Genomic DNA, 23,031 nt, shown 5'->3' with positions numbered 1-23,031 from the left:
AAAGGGGATAGACTTTGTATGTTAAACATTCACCAAGTACCATTTGAAAATCTGTTGATTTAAAACGAATTAGTTGTCACTAATTTCTGAAGCATAAGAACGCTTCGGTGTTTATGTAAACTTTAGGGAAGTTTAACTGACTATTGATGTCATAGCTAAAGGCAGAGGCATACATTGTCACTATATGCATTAGGTTATTTCATATTTGCAACTAGATTCTAGCTGGGAATAGGAATATCACCTTTCTATCTCAGAGGGCTATTGTAAAAATTAAGTTACAGGTGAACATACAAAGCACAGTATCTGGTATATGGCAAATGCTTAATAAATTGTTAAAAGAAATAAAATAATGTTTGCTGCAATAATTAAAACAAAATAAACTTTAGCCAATCTTCTTCCTATTACTATGACACACACATGCACACGTATAATCTATTTATTTAAATGTTATGGCTATCCTTAGGGCATTGGGAATGTTAATAGTAAGACTTGTGAAAGCAAAAAAAATAAAATACTTGAAGGTATTAAACAAAAACTTCAAAATAGTTTTATTTGAAACCAACTAATCTAAAGCAAACATGCTAAAAATTTCTATTTCTTGAAATTAAGGGAAAAATTAGTTTTACTATTCTCAACTGAGAAAAAGTGAACTCTGAGTTCTTATTGTAAAATCAATATATGTTTTTAGTTATTTTATTTTTTTCTTCTGCGGGAAGGGGTGGCAGGGTGTCTTTAGTTATTTTCTATGTGAAGTAATTTCCTTGTATATTTTAAAGTTTTATTGAAGTATGACACATATATAGAAAAGTATATAAATCGTTACGTGTACAGCTTGACAGACTTTGACAAAGTGAATGCACACTTCTTACCAGAACCCAAATCAAGAAATAGAATATAACCAGCAGTTATCTCCCTCTCAAGACCCTCCCAACTACTATGCATTTCACCTTTCACAAATAACCAGTATCTGTATTTCTATCACTATAAATTAGTCTTAACTGCTTTTGAACATTATATTAATGGTAACATATAATATGCATTCCATAAGTTAAGTTTCATTTATTTTTGAACTTTATTTATTTTTGAATAATACAGTACAATAATACAATAATATTCTTGTTTCTGGCTTCTTTCACTCAACATTATGTTTGTGAGTACCAACAGTTTAATCTCACTGCCATATGGTATTCCATTATACAAATATACCACAATTTATTTATTCATTCTACTGCTGATGGACATTCAGGTTTCTTTCAGTTTGGGGATATTTCAAACAGTGCTGATATAAATGTTCTTTTGTCTTTTGGCACAGATATCTATGTATATCTGTTGGGTATATATCTTGGAGTGGCACTGCTAAGTCATGAGAAATGCTTATGTTCAGGTTTGATAGGTACTGCCAAATAATTTCAAGAGCTGTTAGGTTAACTCAAACTCCTACCAGTAACGTATGAAAGTTCCAATTGCTTTATATCCTTGTTAAGATGTTTTTCATTTTAGCTATTCTATTATTGCAATTTGCATCTCCCTGATGATTAGTGAAGTTGGTCACCTTTTCATATGTTTATTGGTCATTTGGAAATCCTCTCGTGAGGTGCTTGCTTAAATTATGTGCTCATTTTTCCACAGAGTAGACCATCTCTTTCTTACTGATTTGTAGATGCTTTTTCGATATTGTAGATCCAAGCTGCAAATATCTTCTTCCACTCTGTGGTTGATTTTTTTTTCCTTGAATAGTGAGTGGTTTTTGAAATTTATCTAAAACTTTTTTTGTATTTATTGAGATGACCGTATTTTTTTCTTTATTAGTTCAATGTGGTGAATTACATCAACTGATTTTTGAATGATTTTTTCAAAAAAACCGATTTTTTCCATAAACCAACTTTGCATTTATGGATTAAAAACCAACTTTATCATGAAGTCTTTTTTTTTCATCTGTCATTAGCACAGATTCAATGTACTAACATTTTGGTTAAGGCTTTTACATCTAAGCTTATGATACAGCCTGAACTGAAATTTTCCTTTATCCTTTTCATGATTGACTTCAAGGTTTCACTATCTTCATTCGTCAATTTGGGAAAAAAAGTACTGAAGTATTTACTCTTTACCATTCTCTGGCAGAGTCTGTAAAAGACTGGTGTTGTTTCTTCCTTAAACACTGGGAAATATTCAATGGCAAAACCATCTGGGCCTGAAGATGTCTTTGTGAGAAGCTTTTTCAATTACAGATTCTATTTTAATAGATATAACTCTTTAGATTTTCTATTTTTCCTTGACTTAGTTTAACTTAGTTGTGTTTTTGTGGGAATTTGCCCGATTAATCTAAAATGTCAAATTTATTAGCATCAAGGTGTCCATAATAGCCTTTTATTTTCTTTTTAATGTATGCAGTATCTGCGGTGTATGTTTTTCTTCTTGTGAATGATTTGGTTTTTTTAAAATTCTCTTTATTGATCACTCTTGCTAAGAGTTTATGCATTGTCTTTTCAAAGAACTAAAATTTAGCTTTGTAGCTTTTTATCTTTTGTATAAATGTTTTTCATTTCATTTACTTCTCTTTATTATCTTCTTTCTATTGCCTCTGGGTTTAATTTGCTGGGTTTTCTTTTCCTACCTTTGAGAGATGGAAGTTTACATAATTTCTATCCTTGTATCCTTTCTAATGTGTATTATAATGTATTGTACATTAATATATTATCAATGTATATTAATATATACTTAAAGCTATAAATATTCCTCTAATCACAAATTTAGCTATACCCACACTTTAGTGGTGTCATACTTTCCTCATCATTTCGTTCAAAATATTTTTCCATTTTCATTTGAGGATTGTCTAGTTATCTTTATGTTGATTTATAGCTTAATTTTATTCTGGTCAAAGAATATACTCTCAATATATTCAATCCTCTGAAATTTGTAGGGACTTGCTTAATGGCCCAACATATGATCAATTTTGTCAAATGTTCCATGTGCAGTTGAAAAGACTGTGTATTCAGGCAGTTGTAAGATGCAGGGTTCAATACACATCAAGCAGATAAGATTTTTTGGTTTTTTCGGTTTTTAAATTAATTAATTAATTAATTAATTAATTTTTAAATTTTTGGCTGTGTTGGGTCTTCGTTTCTGTGTGAGGGCTTTCTCCAGTTGCGGCAAGCGGGGGCCACTCTTCATCACTGTGCGCGGGCCTCTCACTATCGCAGCCTCTCTTGTTGCGGAGCACAGGCTCAGTAGTTGTGGCTCACGGGCCTAGTTGCTCCGCGGCATGTGGGATCTTCCCAGACCAGGGCTCGAACCCGTGCCCCCTTGTTTTTTTTGGTTTTTTTGTTTTTTAATTAATTAATTAATTAATTAATTTTTGAGATAAGATTTTTAAGCGTGTTTTTTATATCAGTTGCATCCTTACTGAATTTTTGTCTTCCAGGTATTGAAGCTATAATAATAGACTCTTCTAAAGTTAGAATTTTTATAGCTCCCTGATGGCTTGACCATTTCATCATTATGAAACACCTTTACCTGAAGTAACGATTGTTGTCCTAAAGTACGTTTTAATATTATTACAGCTACATCACTTTTCTATTGGTTAGTCTCTGCATGCTATATCTATCCTTTTGCTTTCAACCTTCTGTATTTTTTTTAAACATATTTAAGTACGTTTCTTGTAAATAGCATATCATTGAGATTTTTCAGTTGGTTTTATCCTAGTCTTTTTAAAAAATAATTTATGTATTTATTTATTCTGGCTGTGCCAGGTCTTAGTTGCAGCACATGGGATCTTCGTTGTGGAATGTGGGATCTTTAGTTGCACCATGCGGACTTCTTAGTTGCAGCATATGGACTCTTAGTTGCAGCATGAGGGCTTCTTAGTTGCGGCATGTGGGCTTCTTAGTTGAGGCATGAGGACTCTTAGTTGCGACATGCGGGCTTCTTAGTTGTGGCATGAGGGCTTCTTAGTTGTGGCATGCATGTGGGATCTAGTTCCCTGACCAGGGATCGAACCCGTGTCCCCGGCATTGGAAGGCGGATTCTTTACCACTGGACCACCAGGGAAGTCCCTATCCTAGTCTTTTAATTGGAAGTATTTGGTCTATTAACATTTAATGTAATCACCAATATATTTGGACTTATATCTATCAATCTACTATTTATTTTCTTTGACCTGATTTATGATTCTGTTTCTCTCATTTCTCGTCTTCTCTTAGATTAATCAAGTATTTTTTGTTTTTCCATTTTCCCACCTTTATTAGCTTTTTAGCTATATATTCATTTGCTATTCTTTTAGTGGCTACTTTAAAGACTACAACAAATACTCATAACATATTTAAGTCAAATATATTTATTTATTTTTGGCTGCGTTGGGTCTTCGTTGCTGTGCGCGGGCTTTCTCTAGTTGCGACAAGTGGGGGCTACTCTTTCCTTGCGGTGCGCAGACTTCTCATTGCAGTGGCTTCTCTTGTTGAGGAGCACGGGCTCTAGGCATGCAGGCTTCAGTAGTTGTGGCACGCAGGCTCAGCAGTTGTGGCTCACGGGCTTAGTTGCTCCGCGGCATGTGGGGTCTTCCCGGACCAGGGCTTGAACCCATGTCCCCTGCCTTGGCAGGTGGATTCTTAACCACTGTGCCACCACTTCTCAGATAATCCAGGGACCTTGGAATAGTTTAACTTCATTTACCCAACCACCTTGGTGGTGTTGTTGTCACATAATTTAATTCTCTTTATATTTTAAGCCACAAGACATTATTATTGTTTTTAGTCAATATTCATTTATATTTACACATATTATTTACTCTTTCCATAGCTCTTCACTCCTTCCTGTACTTCTGTTTCCATCTGAGATCATTTTCCTTCTGCCTGGAGAATCTTTAGTATTTCTTTTATTGCAGGTCTGCTGATGACAAATTCTGAGTTTTTGTCTGGAGTGTTTTCACGTCATTTTCACTTTGGAAGGCTACTGTCACCAAGTACAGAATTCTGAGTTAGCTTATTTTCTTATAACACTTAAAATATGCCAAGCCACTGTCTTTTTGGCTTCCATCATTTCTATTGATAAGTCAGTTGTCAGTCTTTTCACTGCTCCTTTAGCAGCAGTTATTTTTTTCCCTCCTCTGAATGCTTTTAAGAAATTTTCCTTTTCTTCCATTTGGAGGACTGTTCATCTGGTACGATTTTCTTTGTATTTATCCCACTTTACGTTGAAAGTGGTTGATGTGTTGACCATTAGCTCTTAAAATGCTGCTTCTCCCTTGTTCTCTTTTCTTCCTGGACTCCAACTGCACACATTTAAGAAACTTCTATCCTTTCCCATATGTCTCTATGTTTATTTCTGTATGTTCCCATTCTTTTTACTCTCCATGCTTGGATGTCTCTACTTATCTATTTTTCAGCTCACCAATCTTCTCTTCTCCTATGGCTAATACACTGTTAAACCTATCTTTTGAGTTTACAATTTCAATTGCATTTTTTATTTTTATAATTTCAATTTGGCTCTTTTTTATATATATATTTCAATTTTGTGATAAAAAAGACATTTTAAATCTTTTTATCCAGCATCTGAACATATTAATTAAAAATTTTTAAGTATATGTCTGAATTCAGTAATGGGTCATCTATGAGTCTACAGATATTGTCTGTTTATTTCTTAGTCTCATTTCTTAATGTCTAATTTCATATAAGAACAAACTGTAAAGGCTCTCAACAATGTTATCTCTCTTTAGAGAAAGTTCATCCTATTCTCTGTAGGTGGGTAGCTAGAAAAAGGAAGAGATCATCTTAATCCAATCAAGGACTGCCTTGCAGTTTTTATAAAACTCAGTTAATCAATGCTTCATCCTCCTTCCTGGGGTATAGCTCTTCACAGGTCTCACTGAAGAGTCTGGAGTATTGACTAGGGTCCTTTTTCAAAGGTGGGTCATCCAAGTCCAATTTTTCTCTCTTTGACACTGTGAGACTGCAAAATACTCTAATCTGCTTTTCTGTTTAGCTTCTTAGCCTCTTGCCCAGTGCAGCTTAAGAATTCAGAAAATGCCTTGAGGGAAAAACCTCTGAGTTTCAGGCTCACTTCTCTATATGTTTGGATCATGGTCCCTCAAGTCTTGGCAATCCCAAACTCCAACTTTTGTCTCTATAACTCTATCAGATTTCTAAGAGCTTTGCTGGCTTCCCTGACTCTTAAGTGTGGCCCTCTGCCCAGAATCTTGGTTTCCTGCCCTACAACAAAAATTGACAAACTCCCAGTAGGAGAGAAACATCTCACAGATATAGATTCACCAATCTGTAATTCTCTTCTCTGTAGGATCTAGGCCCCTAAATTCAATTTGCCTGGGCAGCTTTCTAATGCTAGGCAACAGACTTTTTTCAGCTGTTCTCAGCATGAATATTAGTCTGCCGGAAGCTACTCCGTCTTAGCTGGAAGCAGATGCCCCACCTTCGTTGTATTTTAAGCCCTGAGTCAAATTTCTCTTTGTACTTTGCCATGTTTGTCTACTAATTTGGAACAGATGCAAACTATATACATGGGCTGTAAACATGCACACACATTTTATTATAGTTCAGATTTGCATAGTATTGTTAAAATTATATGTGACTAATAAATAAGAAAATGTGATTATACACCAATAAAAGCCTGAAATATTTCCAAAATTGTTGCTTCATTGAAGCATAAAGGTAGCAGAATACACGTTCAGTATCTTTTAGATCTGTCTGTGTATGCAAGTAGAAATATGTAAAAACACCAACTATGCTGGTGAATTTTACTGTTCATGTTAAAATCTTTAATTGTAGCCTACCACTTTCAAGACAATTTCTAGACACACTTATGAGTGTTTAAAGAAGTAGGAAACCTTTAAAAGAAGCGTTTTAATAAGTTGTCAGTTGTGAAATCAGTTTAGTAGTTCCCATGTAGTAAAGGTACATATAGTTCCAGGAAAATCAATTCAGTTACATATACACATCCCTCTATATGTGTATGCTGGATTATGATATAAAACGTATTTCTTACTGTGATTTGTGGCCAAAAAGTTTGAAAACTGCTACTCTATAAAATCATCAAAGAGGCCTTGATTTCTTTCTACAAGGCATGAAAAACCAACAGACCTGTTATTTATTACTCATAGATGATAACTTCTTACCTTTTTAGAGCACTTGGCTGTGGTTTTCAGACAGCACCTCTTATGACAAGCATACTTGCATACTGAAAAATAGGTTAAGAATGTAGCATTTTCAGAAGTCTGTACATCAGTGACAAGAACTTAATAAGTTTACTGCTTTATTTTGAGCATAAATTTTTTCCTTTAAATCTGAGACTGCTATAGTATCACATACATATACTTTGTACGGTATTAGAATGAAAAATTGTCTTAATTCATTCAATTCAGAAAAATGAAGTTGAAAAACATATCTAAAATTTCTAACCACTGTCTATGAAAAAGCTTTTTATTCTTTCAAGATTGCCCACCCCTCCTCCCCTGTCCCCACCATATTCCAGCAGAATATATATCTCTGTGGTCTGATTCACAAACTAGTGCTCATGTTCCCCTCTTAAATTTGTTCTACTATCTGCTAAAATGAAAGAAATACCTATTAAGAATCATTCCAATGGGTAAGAAAAGCATTACTGTCGAAGACCTTTAATAAAATAAAAACAAATTTGGTAGCATACTAAGATATAAGAAAGGCCTTATTTACTATCCTAGAAGGTCCAGAATAGAGCTCTGAGGAACCAGAACATAAAGAATATCAGTAGTGATTGGGAAGATGAGATAAAGAAAAACTTCAGAGCAGAAATAATTTCTCAGAGCAGGAGATAACAGGGTGGCTAGGCAGCAGTAGGTGCGAAGGGCACGCTGAGAGGAGGATACTGAGAAAATACTTGGCCTATGTCGTTTTGGTACACCAGCTCTCGCTCCTGCACATCAACACCTGAATATCCTTCTTGAGTTTCTAAAGCATGACTTGAGGGGTTTTCAAAGCCAAGATCAAGGAGAGGAGACCATACCATTGTACTGGTGAAATCACCAGTATGATCACAAAAAAAGTTAGTTAATGCTATTAAGAAATCAAACCAGGGCTTCCCTGGTGGCGCAGTGGTTGGGAATCTGCCTGCCAAGGCAGGGGACACGGGTTCGAGCCCTGGTCTGGGAAGACCCACAAGCCGCGGAGCGGCTGGGCCCGTGAGCCACAATTACTGAGCCTGTGCGTCTGGAGCCTGTGCTCCGCAACAGGAGAGGCCGTGATAGTGAGAGGCCCGCGCACCGCGATGAAGAGTGGACCCCGCTTGCCACAACTAGAGAAAGCCCTCGCACAGAAACGAAGTACCAACACAGCCAAAAATAAATAAATAAATAAATAAAAATTAAAAAAAAAAAAAAAAAAAAAAGAAATCAAACCAAACCCACCCAAGTCATTAAAAAAAAAAAAAAAAAAAGCAGATTCTTTATATTTTCAGTTTCAGATCACAGAAAATCATACCAAACCTACAGGAATCAGACTAACATTAAACAGTCAAGTACATGGCAAACTACTCCCAATTTCACTTTCACTGCAATTTTTTTAGACTACTGATAATAAAACAAAAAGAAAACCACTTTTGAACCACAGAACAAGTGAACATATCCAGCAATATCCAAGTGCTGATTTCACTATGGTGAACATGATTTCCATCCTTGTTGTCATACTGGACCCAACCCTTCCTAATATTTCTTTCATTCAGTTCTGGCCCACTAGTAAACAAAGCCTCACAAAATTATTAAAAGCACCAGAATAGATGTATGGAATGACAGGAGTAGAAGCTAAAGACCCTCTGTAAGCCAGAACCAAGCTGACCCACAAAAAATCTCCACTCACATTCTAGGATTTAAAGGTTCTGATAAAGGATTATAGTAGAAAAAAGTATCTTTCTGGTTATAATCTAAGAATTTGTTCATTAATTCATCCAACCATCTATAGGTCCATCTACCCAATAAATATTTACTAAAACTTATAATGTGCCAGAACAGTTCTGTATACTTCTAGGTATACAGCAGAGACAGATAAGCTTCCTGACCTTATAGAGAACACATTCTAGTGGGACAGACAAACAAGAAAACAAATGAATACTTAACATCATCTTGGGTGGTGATAAGTACTATAAAGACTAGAAAAGCTGAGTAAAGGGATAGAGAATTGGGGGATAGGGTGGCGTTTTAGATAGGAGGGTGGAGACATGAATCAACTGAAGTAGTAAGTCATACTAACATCTGAGAGAAGAGCACTTCAGATGGAGTGAGCTGCAAGTACAGTGACCAAAGAACACCAAAATATCTTATTTGCCAACAAAGAGCAGGTAAAGGGAACTATAATGAGAGATGAAGTTAAAGAATTAGGGAGTGTGAATTATTCCTTAATGTTAAAGAAGATATAAGAAAACTCATGGAAACAGAAATATCAAGTGGTTAAAAAAATTCCTCAAAGAACTCTCATACTTACATTTGCAAACAGAGGCTCGGTCCATTATCCATATCAAAGAAGAACAGTACTCACAGTATGTAGGGATGCTATACTGGGTGGCCTTAAAGATGTGACCATTGTGCTCTTCTACCTGAAGGAAAAAATATAGCTATCTATGTTAAAGCCAACACAGTAAATGCTGCCCTAACATGTCGGGCAATGGGAAATCCTTCAATTCCCTGTTGTCTTCATTGGGTACTTATTCCAGGAGGAGAATTATGATCTGAGAAATAAAATAAAGGTAAAATATATGGTCCCTGCTTTCAAAAAGTGAACAATCTAGTAGAGACAAAACCAACTTATATGAAAATCAGAAAACAATGCTATAAACATATAAGAGCTGTCTTATGCAACTCTGAATCAGCATGTTAAATTAAAAGCAGCGGTTCTCAGATTTTTATTTTTAACCTCAAGAATCTTTCACACTTCTGAAAATTACTGATGATCTCAAGATACTTCTCTTTATATGAGTTATGAGTTAGAAATTAAAACTAAAAAAAATTTAACTATCCAATTCACTTAAAATTATCATTAAACATATTCCATGTTAACATAAGTAACACTTTAATGAAAAACAACTGTATCTTTAAAACACACAAAAAAAGTACTGACAAGAGGGGTCTTGTTTTACATTTTTGTAAATCTCTTGATGTCTGGCTTAATAAAAGACAACTGGATTCTCATATCCACTTCTGTATGCAATCTGGTGGCAGTATGCAATTAATTTTGAAAAATATGAAGAAAATTCAGCTTCATACAGATATGAAATTCGAAAATGGAAAAATAATTTAATTGTCCTTTCAGAAAATGATACAATATTAAAACTCTGCAAATGGTAACTTAAAGGTTAACTGAAATATGGAATCTAAAACCACACCAATCAACTCTTCATATTCTGTAACATTAAAATCCATGGTTCTGGGCTTCACTAAAATTTACAACTTTTACTTCAAAGTACCATTAAGAAAATAAAAAGATAAACCACAGACTCAGAGAAAATATTTGCAAATCGTATATCTGATAAAGGACTTCTACCTAGAATACAGGAAGAACTGTATTAATAAGAAGACAACTCAATTTTTTAAATGGGCAAAATATTGAATAGACAGTTCATCAAAGAAGTATAAATGGCCAAGAGGCACATGAAAAGATGCTCAAATCATTAATTATCAGAGAAATGCAAATCAGAACCATGATGGGAAACCACTTCATACCCTCTAGAATAGCTATAACTATTAGACAAAACTAACTATTGGTGAGGATGTGGAGAGACTGGAACCCTCAGATATTTCAGGTGGGATTGTAAAATGGTACTGTTACCATTTTGGTAACTATATGGTATAGTTCAAATATTGAATCATTATGTTGTATACCTGAAAGTAGTATAATGTTATATGTCAATTATATCTCAATTTTTTAAAATAAAAAATACATATATACACACATTTACACATACATACATACATGTAGGGGAGTATTAGTAGTCATTTTTGTCTTAATTAATCAAATAACCAACTAACTAAATGAAAAAGATCTAACTCACAGTTCATCCATCCCACAGCTTTATAATATGACCTTGGCTCTGTGATGTCTCAAATATTCCCAGATATTGACATTTTATCACACAGATATCCTTCTATTTAATGAAACTGTAAATCACACACATGCACATTATTTTCCTCTACTGGAACTCTTAATATTAAGTTAGTTTCATTAAAAAAATTACTTTATTCTAAATGGATCAAAAGGTACAAAATAGAATACAATGAAAACCTTTCTTTCACCTCTGAATTCCAACTGTTTAGTTCCTCTTATAGAAATAATCACTGATACCAGTTTCCTGGGTATACTTTCAGATATTTTGTGTGTGTGTGTGTGTGTGTGTGTGTGTGTGTGTGTACAGTTATAAACGTATTTTGGTTTTTTAAAAATATACGAATAGTAGCTTTCTATATAGTGTTTGGCTCTTCGCTCTTTTTAATTAATAAAACATCTTGGAGAATGGTTTCTCTTACTTTAGTGCCAAGCAGTATTATATTATATAGATGTATCTAATTTATTTAACCATTTCCTTACTGATTTAGGTTGTTTTCAAAACGTTTATTTATTACAAATTCCTCTTCAATAAAGAGCCTGTACATGTCAGTGTGAACAAATTGATATATCCACTGGATAAATTCCTGTATGCGGAATTGCTGGGTCAAAGGTTTTTTGGTTTTGTTTTTAATATTTTTAAGGCTTTTAATACACCATTATTAAAGTACCTTCTCCAAGAAGGTTATGCAAATAACCCCATTTGCAGTATTGAAAAAAATCTATATATTTATCTTTCCAAACTAGGTAACTAATTTAGCTTTGCTCATAGATGGACAAAGTAGAAAATCACTGTTGTTTCATTTTAATTTGAATACTATTAAGTATAAACATTTATTCATATATTTCTTAACATTTCCTTCTATGACCTGCACTTATCACAGGCCCTGAAATATAATAGCTGTTGAATTAATGAATTTTCTTTTTTTTTAATGTCATATGCTTTACTCATTTCTTTCCCTCGTCAATATTGTTCCTTCCCTCATCGATACGTTCTTTTTATTGTTCTTTCCCTCATCGATATTGTTCTTTCCCTCATCGATATGAAAAAGGTATTGTTCTTTCCCTCATCGATATGAAAAAGGTATTGTTCTTTCCCTCATCGATATGAAAAAGACTATTCTTATAAGGCTTAAAATGTATCAAAGGCCTAAACACTACCTGTTAAATAACAGGTGTCTTCCTGTTACTCCTCCACCTTCCCTACGCTTTACTTCATACACAATCTCAAAAATCCTCAGTGGTGGGTGGCATTACACCTGTTTTATGTAATCCTATTTTACTCTTATTTTATATAATATATACTCCTATTATATACATGAGGACATTGAGACTCAAAGATTAAGTTGTCTAAAGTTTCTCCATTGGTGAACAAAAGTAAGCCAGGCTAAGGGCTTAAATATCCTACTTTCAGGATTCCTTTTCCTTCCATGAAAAGGAAGAAACTCTTTAACAGGTAAGATCATGCTAAAATAGAGTCAGATCATGCTTCTAACACACACAGTAGAAAAGTGACGAGCAATGATCTAAAAAACCTTAAAATTTGGTTTACAAGTGATAGGGGATGATTTATAATCCTGATTTATTAATAAGGTTAACAATAAATATTCTAGAATTAGAATTTGCCATTGGCAGGGGTGAAGCCAGGTTCTGTAGGCCCTAAAGCTTAACATTTTCAGGGGAAAGGGAGGAAGACAGGACGAGCAGGGGAAACAACTTGGGAAGAAAGAAGAGAAGAAGGTGGCAGCAAATGCAACTGAAGCAGAGGGAACAGGGGGAGAGTGGGAAGAAATGAAGCTTAGAGAGGTCAAGGTCAAGATCATGTCGAGTCTTGTAGGCATGGTAAGAACTCTGAGTTTTACTCTGAGTAACAGTGGAAGTCACTAGAGAGTTCTGAGTAGAGGAGGAACACGACCTGATTTTTGTTTTTAAATGTTCATTATGGCTATTACGTAGAAAACTGTAAGGGGAGAAGAATATAAGAAGGCAGATCAATTATGAGACAACACATAGTATTACTGGACTACTGTAATAGCAGTGGAGGTGGTGTGAAATGGTCAGATATTAGATGTATTTTGGAGGTAGAGTGCTGGCCAGAGTTCTACCTACTTTTCCAGCCACCCCCACATAAACATGCAATACTTGAGCCTATTAAAGCTACTGGCGCAACATGCCAGGTTTTTCACTCATGTGTCTTTGGACATACTCTTTCCCTTTGGCTAGATACTGCCTGTCTAAACTACTACTCACTTGATAAGAACTAGCAAAAACATCTTTTCTTCTGTAAAGTATTCCTTCATTCTCTCTTTCTGTATTTCCACAGCACTTTGTACTATTTCTACTATAATACTTATCACATCTGAAAGTAGTAATTTTTTAAATGCCTGCCTTCACTAGCAGGTTATGAGCTTCTCTAGGGCTTAACTCATCCTTGTAATTACAGAGATTATGGTAAAGTATGCAATAGAGACATATAATACAAAAGATAAGAACATGAACAATGGTAAAATATGCTCAAATGCCTTTGGGAATGTCTCTTGAATTAGGACTTACATTTGTAAAATCCTAAATAGTCCTCATATTCTTCAGAAAGGAGGGAGAGCTCCTTAAAAAACTCCTTCCCTATCCCTACTTTGAAAAGGGATCATACTTGTACTTTTCATGAGTAAACATTTCAGTTTTCTACCATTTTAGGAAGCCACCATTAATAACAAGTCAAGCCAAAGAATTCAAGACACATTTGTCATTCTAAATTTTTGTAAAGATGTAAATGATTACCCCCTAGGCATTTGATAAACTTATTCTTTAAATATTTCCACAGAAATACTGTATGATACAGCTCAGACTGGTGGTCTAAAAAATTACTTTTTAGTAACATAAAAAAAAATAGATTACAACTTACTAAATCAGTTTCTTTTTTCCTTCTTTTCTTTCTCTCTGTTTTTGGCACCTGGTTGGAGAGAAATACAGAAAATGTGATATAACAAAGACTAACATAATTTGTTACTTCTTTGCAAATGCTGAGATTTTTGCTCAACAGGTAATAAAAGCAGCTCTTTATTCTTCAAGAGGAAATGTGCAGTGCTAGTAAGCATATGTGAGAAAAAAAAATTTATGTTTAGTAAAACACAGTGCTCATAAAAGCAACAGAATAGAAGGATACTTTAGAAATTATCTTTTTAAACCTCAGTTCTGCCCAGAAGCCACACCATTATTAATTTAAATGATTATTTTATTTTAAACATTAACTACCTGATTATTAATTTTAAAGATTGCACTTTGCATATTTTGGCTCTAGAAAACTCTCCATCCTAGAGCTAAATATAAAAAGGTATTGGAGATTGGTTCAAGATGGTGGAGTAGAAGGACGAGCACTCACTCCCTCTTGCGAGAGCACCAGAATAACAACAACTAACTGCTGAACAATCATCAACAGGAAGACACTGGAACTCACCAAAAAAGATACCCCACATCCAAAGACAAAGGAGAAGCCACAATGAGACGGTAGGAGGGGTGCAATCACAATAAAATCAAATCCCATAACTGCTGGGTGGATGACTCACAAACTGGAGAACACTTATACCACAGAAGTCCACCCACTGGAGTGAAGGTTCTGAGCCCCACATCAGGCTTCCCAACCTGGAGGTCCGGCAATGGGAGGAGGAATTCCTAGAGAATCAGACTTTGAAGGCTAGTGGGATTTGACTGCAGGACTTCGACAGGACTGGGGGAAACAGAGACTCTACTCTTGGAGGGCACACACAAAGTAGTGTGTGCATCAGGACCCAGGGGAAGGAGCAGTGACCCCATAGGAGACTGAACCAGACCTACCTGCTAGTGTTGGAGGGTCTCCTGCAGAGGCGGGGCATGGCTGTGGCTCACCATGAGGACAACGACACTGGCAGCAGAAGTTCTGGGAAGTATTCCTTGGCGTGAGCCCTCCCAGAGTCTGCCAGTAGCCCCACCAAAGAGCCTGGGTAGGCTCCAGTGTCGGGTCACCTCAGGCCAAACAATCAACAGGGAGGGAACTCAGCCCCACCCATCAGCAGACAAGCAGATTAAAGTTTTACTGAGCTCTGCCCACCAGAGCAACACCCAGCTCTACCCACCACCAGTCCCTCCCATCGGGAAACTTGCACAAGCCTCTTAGATAGCTTCATCCACCAGAGGGCAGACAGCAGAAGCAAGAAGAACTACAATCCTGCAGCCTGCGGAATAAAAACCACATTCACAGAAAGACACACAAGATGAAAAGGCAGAGGGCTATGTACCAGATGAAGGACCAAGATAAAACCCAAGAAAAACAACTAAATGAAGTGGAGATAGGCAACCTTCCAGAAAAAGAATTCAGAATAATGAAAGTGAAGATGATCCAGGACCTCAGAAAAAGAATGGAGGCAAAGGTCAAGAAGATGCAAGAAACGTTTAACACAGAGCTAGAAGAATTAAAGAACAAACACCTAGAAGAATTAACAAACAAACAGAGATGAACAATACAATAACTGAAATGAAAAATACACTAGAAGGAATCAATAGCAGAATAACTGAGGCAGAAGAACGGACAAGTGACCTGGAAGACAGAATGGTGGAATTCACTGCTGTGGAACAGAATAAAGAAAAAAGAATGAAAAGAAATGAAGACAGCCTAAGAGACCTCTGGGACAACACTGAACGCAACAACATTCACATTACAGGGGTCCCAGAAGGAGAAGAGAGAGAGAAAGGACCCGAGAAAATATCTGAAGAGATTATAGTGGAAAACTTCCCTAACATGGGAAAGGAAATAGCCACCCAAGTCCAGGAAGCGCAGAAAGACCCATACAGGATAAACCCAAGGAGGAACACTCGGAGACACATAGCAATCAATCTGACAAAAATTAAGACAAAGAAAAATTACTGAAAGCAACAAGGGAAAAACAACAAATAATATACAAGAGAACTCCCATAAGGTTAACAGCTCATTTCTCAGCAGAAGCTCTACAAGCCAGAAGGGAGTGGCATGATATATTTAAAGTGATGAAAGGGAAGAACCTACAACCAAGATTATTCTACCCAGCAAGGATCTCATTCAGATTCGATGGAGAAATCAAAAGCTTTACAGACAAGCAAAAGCTAAGAGAATTCAGCACCACCAAACCAGCTCTACAACAAATGATAAAGAACTTCTCTAAGTGGGAAACACAAGAGAAGAAAAGGACCTACAAAAACAAACCCATAACAATTAAGAAAATGGTAATAGGAACATACATATCAATAATTACCTTAAACGTGAATGGATTAAATGCTCCAACCAAAAGACACAGGCTCGCAGAATGAATACAAAAACAGGACCCATATACATGCTGTCTACAAGAGAAGCACTTCAGACCTAGGGACACATACAGACTGAAAGTGAGGGGATGGAAAAAGATATTCCATGCAAATGGAAATCAAAAGAAAGCTGGAGCAGCTACACTCATATCAGATAAAATACACTTTAAAATAAAGAATGTTCTAAGAGACAAGGAAGGACACTACATAATGATCAAGAGATCAATCCAAGAAGAAGATATAAAAATTATAAATATATATGCACCCAACATAGGAGCACCTCAATACATAAGGCAACTGATAACAGCTATAAAAGAGGAAATTGACAGTAACACAATAATAGTGGGGGACTTTAACACCTCACTTACACCAATGGACACATCATCCAAACAGAAAATTAATAAGGAAATACAAGCTTTAAAAGACACAACAGACCAGATAGATTTAATTGATATTTTATCCAAAAACAGCAGATTACATTTTCTTCTCAAGTGCACATGGAACATTCTCCAGGATAGATCACATCTTGGGTCACAAATCAAGCCTCAGTAAATTTAAGAAAACTGAAATCATATCAAGTATCTTTTCTGACCACAACACTATGAGATTAGAAATCAATTACAGGGAAAAAAATGTAAAAAACACAAACACATGGAGGCTAAACAGTACGTTACTAAATAAACAAGAGATCACTGAAGAAATCAAAGAGGAAATAAAAAAATACCTAGAGACAAATTACAACAAAAACACGACGATTCAAAAGCTATGGGATGCAGCAAAAGCAGTTCTAAGAGGGAAGTTTATAGCAATACAATCCTAGCTCAAGAAACAAGAAAAATCTCAAATAAACAATCTAACCTTACACCTAAAGGAACTGAGAAAGAAGAACAAACAAAACCCAAAGTTAGTAGAAGGAAAGAAATCATAAAGATCAGAGCAGAAATAAATGAAAACAATAGCAAAGATCAATAAAACCAAAAGCTGGTTCTTTGAGAAGATAAACAAAACTGATAAACCATTAGCCAGACTCATCAAGAAAAAGAGGGAGACAACACAAATCAATAAAATTAGAAATGAAAAAGGAGAAGTTACCACCAACACTGCAGAAATACAAAGCATCCTAAGAGACTACTACAAGCAACTCTATGCCAATCAAAATGGACAACCTGGAAGAAATGGACAAATTCTTAGAAAGGTATAACCTTCCAAGACTGAACGAGGAAGAAATAGAAAATATGAACAGACCAATCACAAGTAATGAAATTGAAACTGTGATTAAAAATCTTCCAACAAACCAAACTCCAGGACCAGATGGCTTCACAGGTGAATTCTATCAAACATTTAGAGAAGAGCTAACACCCATCCTTCTCAAACTCTTCCAAAAAACTGCAGAGGAAGGAACACTCCTAAACTCATTCTCTGAGGCCACCATCACCCTGATACCAAAACCAGACAAAGATACTACAAAAAAAGAAAATGACAGACCAATATCACTGATGAATATAGATGCAAAAATCCTCAACAAAATACTAGCAGTCACAATCCAACAACATATTAAAAGGATCATACACCATGATCAATCGGGATTTATCCCAGGGATGCAAGGATTCTTCAATATATGCAATTCAACGTGATACACCATATTAACAAATTGAAGAATAAAAACCATATGATCATCTCAATAGATGCAGAAAAAGCTTTTGACAAAATGCAACACCCATTTATGATAAGAACTCTCCAGAAAGTGGGCATAGAGGGAACCTACCTCAACATAATAAAGGCCATATACAACAAACCCACAGCAAACATCATTCTCAATGGTGAAAAACTGAAAGCATTTCCTCTAAGATCAGGAACAAGACAAGGATGCCCACTCTTGCCACTATTATCCAACAGTTTTGGAAGTCTTAGCCATGGCAATCAGAGAAGAAAAAGAAATAAAAGGAATTCAAATTGGAAAAGATTAAGTAAACCTGTCACTGTTTGCAGATGACACGATACTATACATAGAGAATCCTAAAGATGCCACCAGAAAACTACTAGACCTAATCAATGAATTTGGTAAAGTTGCAGGATACAAAATTAATGCACAGAAATCTCTTGCATTCCTATACACTAACAACAAAAGATCAGAAAGAGAAATTAAGGAAACAATCCCATTCACCATTGCAACAATAACAAAAAAATAAAATACCTCGGAATAAACCTACCTAAGGTTATTAAAACACCTGTACTCAGAAAACTATAAGACACTGATGTAAGTAATCAAAGATGACACAAACAGATGGAAAGATATACCATGATCGTGGATTGCAAGAATCAATATTGTGAAAATGACTATTCGACCCAAAGCAATCTACAGACTCAATGCAATCCGTATCAAATTACCAACGGCATTTTTTTACAGAACTAGAACAAAAAAATCTTAGAATGTGTATGGAGACACAAAAGACCCCGAATAGCCAAAGCAAACTTGAGGGGAAAAAACGGAGCTGTAGGAATCAGACTCCCTGACTTCAGACTATACTACAAAGCTACAGTAATCAAGATAATACGGTACTGGCACAAAAACAGAAACATAGATCAATGGAACAAGATAGAATGCCCAGAGATAAACCCACGCACCTATGGTCAACTAATCTATGACAAAGGAGGCAAGGATATACAATGGAGAAAAGACAGTCTCTTCAATAAGTGGTGCTGGGAAAACTGGACAGCTACATGTAAAAGAATGAAAGTAGAATACTCCCTAACACCATACACAAAAATAAACCCAAAATGGATTAGAGACCTAAATGTAAGACTGGACGCTATAAAACTCTTAGAGGAAAACATAGGAAGGACACTCTTTGACATAAATCACAGCAAGATCTTTTTTGATCCACCTCTTAGAGTAATGGAAATAAAAACAAAAATAAACAAATGGGACCTAATGAAACTTAAAAGCTTTTGCACAGCAAAGGAAACCATAAACAAGACGAAAAGAGAACCCTCAGAATGGGAGAAAATATTCGCAAACGAATCAACGGACAAAGGATTAATCTCTAAAATATATAAACAGCTCATGCAGCTCAATATTAAAGAAACAAACAACCCAATCCAAAAATGGGCAGAAGACCTAAATAGACATTTCTCCAAAGAAGACATACAGATGGCCAAGAAGCACATGAAAAGCTGCTCAACATCACTAATTATTAGAGAAGCGCAAATCAAAACTACAATGAGGTATCACCTCACACCAGTTAGAATGGGCATCATCAGAAAATCTACAAACAACAAATGCTGGAGAGGGTGTGGAGAAAAGGGAACCCTCTTGCACTGTTGGCAGGAATGTAAATTGATACAGCCACTATGGAGAACAGTATGGAGGTTCCTTAAAAAACTAAAAATAGAATTACCATATGATCCAGCAATCCCACTACTGGGCATATACACAGAGAAAACCATAATTCAAAAAGACATATGCCCCCCAATGTTCACTGCAGCACTATTTACGATAGCCAGGTCATGAAAGCAACCTAAATGCCCATCAACAGACAAATGGATAAAGAAGATGTGCTACATATATACAATGGAATATTACTCAGCCATAAAAAGGAACGAAACTGGGTCATTTGTAGAGATGTGGATGGATCTAGAGACTGTCATACAGAGTGAAGTAAGTCAGAAAGAGAAAAACAAATATTGTATATTAATGCATACATGTGGAACCTAGAAAAATGGTACAGACGAACCATTTGCAGGGCAGAAATTGAGACACAGATGTATAGAACAAACGTATGGACACCAAGGGGGGAATGTGGCGGGGGGGCTGGTGGTGTGATGAATTGGGAGATTGGGATTGACATATATACACTAATATGTATAAAATGGGTAACTAATAAGAACCTGCTGTATAAAAAAATAAATAAAATTAAATTTAAAAAAAAAAGGTATCATCTGGAGGACTTTCCTGGTGGCGCTGTGGTTAAGAATCCGCCTGCCAACACAGGGGACATGGGTTCGAGCCCTGCTCTGGGAAGATCCCACATGCTGTGGAGCAACTAAGCCCGTGCGCCACAACTCCTGAGCCTGCGCTGTAGAGCCTGCAAGCCACAACTACTGAAGCCCGCGTGCCTAGGGCCCGTGCTCCACAAGAAGAGAAGCCACCGCAATGAGAAGCCCACGCACCGCAACAAAGAGTAGCCCCGGCTCGCTGCAACTATAGAAAAGCCCACACGCAGCAACGAAGACCCAGTGAAGCCAAAAATAAATAAATAAATAAATTTATTTATTTATTTTTTAAAAAAAGGTATCATCTGGGACATGGAAAAGTTCTTTTACATATGACGTTTCCTGTTAGCCATAGTAGAGAATAATCTCAATCTAACCTTTTAAAATTACAAACAAAGGCAGTATAAGCCTAGTAAGAATCTTCTTCTGCATAACATAAGACCTCAACTTAGATGTAGAACAGAAGAATTTTCAAGGATTTATTTATATCTGATTACTTCAAAATGATTTCAAATGTTTTATAAATCTAAATATACATAAATCAGAATAACTGAAAATAAAATGGGAGACAATAAAAAGGATTAACAGTATTCCTGCTACCCAATAATCAGATACCTAATTATTTCAGCTGGGGTACTGAAAGGAAACACACTGACAACCTTCCCTAAGCCCACTATCTCTTCTGTAATAAGAATTTCATAATTATTATTTAATAGGGCTGAAGCAAGAAGTAAATAAAATATCAAACACCTAGTATAATTCCTGGTACTCAATAAATAAAGGTTATTATTACTATTATATAGATTTTCAGAAACATACATTTTCCTAAAACCTAATTCAAGGAGAAATATAATTCGTGGGTCCTTACATAAAGGCCACTAGATGATACAATGAATCACGTCTTTAACCACTGTTTTTCAAAAGGAAATTCATGTACTGACCTCTATCAAAGCTGAGGGTATAATCTTAATGGCACAACATTATATTTTAACTCAGTGAAAGAACGTATTAATGGCAGAAGGCTTTGATAATACAGTCTGATGAACTTTTAGGACAGAATGGAGTTTGCTGGATCTAAAGTAGTGCTAAAGTAGTTGACATGTTCACTGTAATGTTTTTCTCAAATACCAGATGTCCCAGATTCTTAAGAAGAATTCATAACTGAATCCTTTTAGAAATCAAAATATATTTACCTTTGTGGGTATATATTCCAGAGTCTTGAATTCATTCATATATTCATCTAAAAACACTTTAAAAGTGTTGACCCAAACTCTGACTGGAGATTCACTCCAATCACGCTGCTCAAGCCTCATGGTCTTTTCCAAAATCTGTTCAAATAGTGCGTAGAGGTCTTTATACCGTATGCTTTTCCCATCATCTATCTAATAAGCAATAAGAGAAGAAATGTAAGGTTTTATGAAGAAATTCTTTATATATAGAAGACTGATTCAATTTTTATTGGGTAGTTATTTTGAATAAAAATTAGGATCCTGATATACTTTCTAATGGGCATGTCCATGAGGTCATGTGGTATTTGTAAATTCCCACTCTACCATGGAATGTCTGCAGAATAAAACCTGCTAAATTTTAGTAAAATACCTAACAGTTTAAACAATGTAATAATTGGAGAAAGTCCTGGGAATTTTTAACTATATTTAGCTATAAAGATTATTTGCATCCCTCTTAATTACCTATCCCCAGAAATGAACCTTGTTTAGATACTTCCACTCTAAAACTGAAAAAGTGAATACCTGAATTCTTGCCTAGTGAAACATTAGGCAACCTTTACTTTGATTCATTTTTCCAAAGAAGAATGACATGCTTAGAATAACACCATATTTCTTGCAAAGGAATCTATATGGAATTCCTTTTAACTTATTTAAATGAGGTGTGGAGTCTTCATGAGAAAGAAAACAACATCATTTAAGTGACCAAAACGTATTATATACATTTAAAATGTACTTCTCTTTCACCTCCTCAGAATTAGAAGTTGAACCTCTTTGATCCAGGGTTAGAAAACCACTATTAAGCTCTAGTTCATAACGCTGGCTCTTCCTATGTGATACAAAGTATATTGGTCCCTAATCTAGAAAATAAAGGTATGAAGCATGACAAGCAGTTAGCAGGATTAGAAAAATATGGCTAACATTGTCTCTACCCAAACCTAGTCATTTGCCGTAGCCTGATTACTACTTTATTATGGTCTTGAAATTATTGCTAAGACTGCATGGTTCCTATTTTTAAAAGGCAAAAAAATCTTATACTGAGTAGAATAGACATAGGAAAGTTCTCCTGATTTCTCTTTACACATTAAATTACAGGTTGAACAAAGAAAAACCAATTAAATACAAGTTATTTTTTATAGAATAAATATGACAATTCAGAGATACTAATAAAGATTCTATAGATCAAAAGCATTAATTATTATATACTTTAGCACCAATAATAAATTTTCTAAACCATGACCAACATCATATGAAAGTATAGGTAAATCTGAAAGTGATACAAACTCATATATAGAAATCGGTGAACATAAACTGCTCTAATTCTACTGAATAAAAAAGTATAATAATTCCAACACAAATGAGAATTAGAAGCTGGAGCCAGAGCTAAAAGGATCATGAGAAGTCAAAATAGTAAAGAGCCACTGGGTGAA

The 23,031-nt window shown here is 35.4% G+C and overlaps 1 protein-coding gene across 9 annotated transcripts in view; it reads right to left on the bottom strand.

Annotated features, from left to right (window-relative positions):
- MYO9A (myosin IXA) overlaps positions 1 to 23,031 on the bottom strand; it is a 279,267-nt gene that overhangs the window by 33,502 nt on the left and 222,734 nt on the right. For all 9 annotated transcript variants that reach the window (XM_061180112.1, XM_061180113.1, XM_061180111.1 and 6 more), the window contains 4 exons: positions 21,569 to 21,757; positions 13,975 to 14,022; positions 9,459 to 9,570; positions 7,124 to 7,185 (listed from right to left, as the gene is read on the bottom strand). In XM_061180112.1, coding sequence (XP_061036095.1) covers positions 7,124 to 7,185; positions 9,459 to 9,570; positions 13,975 to 14,022; positions 21,569 to 21,757 — 411 coding nt within the window. The remainder of the gene's footprint in view (positions 1 to 7,123; positions 7,186 to 9,458; positions 9,571 to 13,974; positions 14,023 to 21,568; positions 21,758 to 23,031) is intronic.

This window comes from Eubalaena glacialis, chromosome 2 (genome assembly GCF_028564815.1).
Source record: "Eubalaena glacialis isolate mEubGla1 chromosome 2, mEubGla1.1.hap2.+ XY, whole genome shotgun sequence".
Taxonomy (NCBI): domain Eukaryota; kingdom Metazoa; phylum Chordata; class Mammalia; order Artiodactyla; family Balaenidae; genus Eubalaena; species Eubalaena glacialis.
Note: the sequence above shows the minus strand (reverse complement) of the source record. Positions and strands in the feature narration are given on the sequence as shown.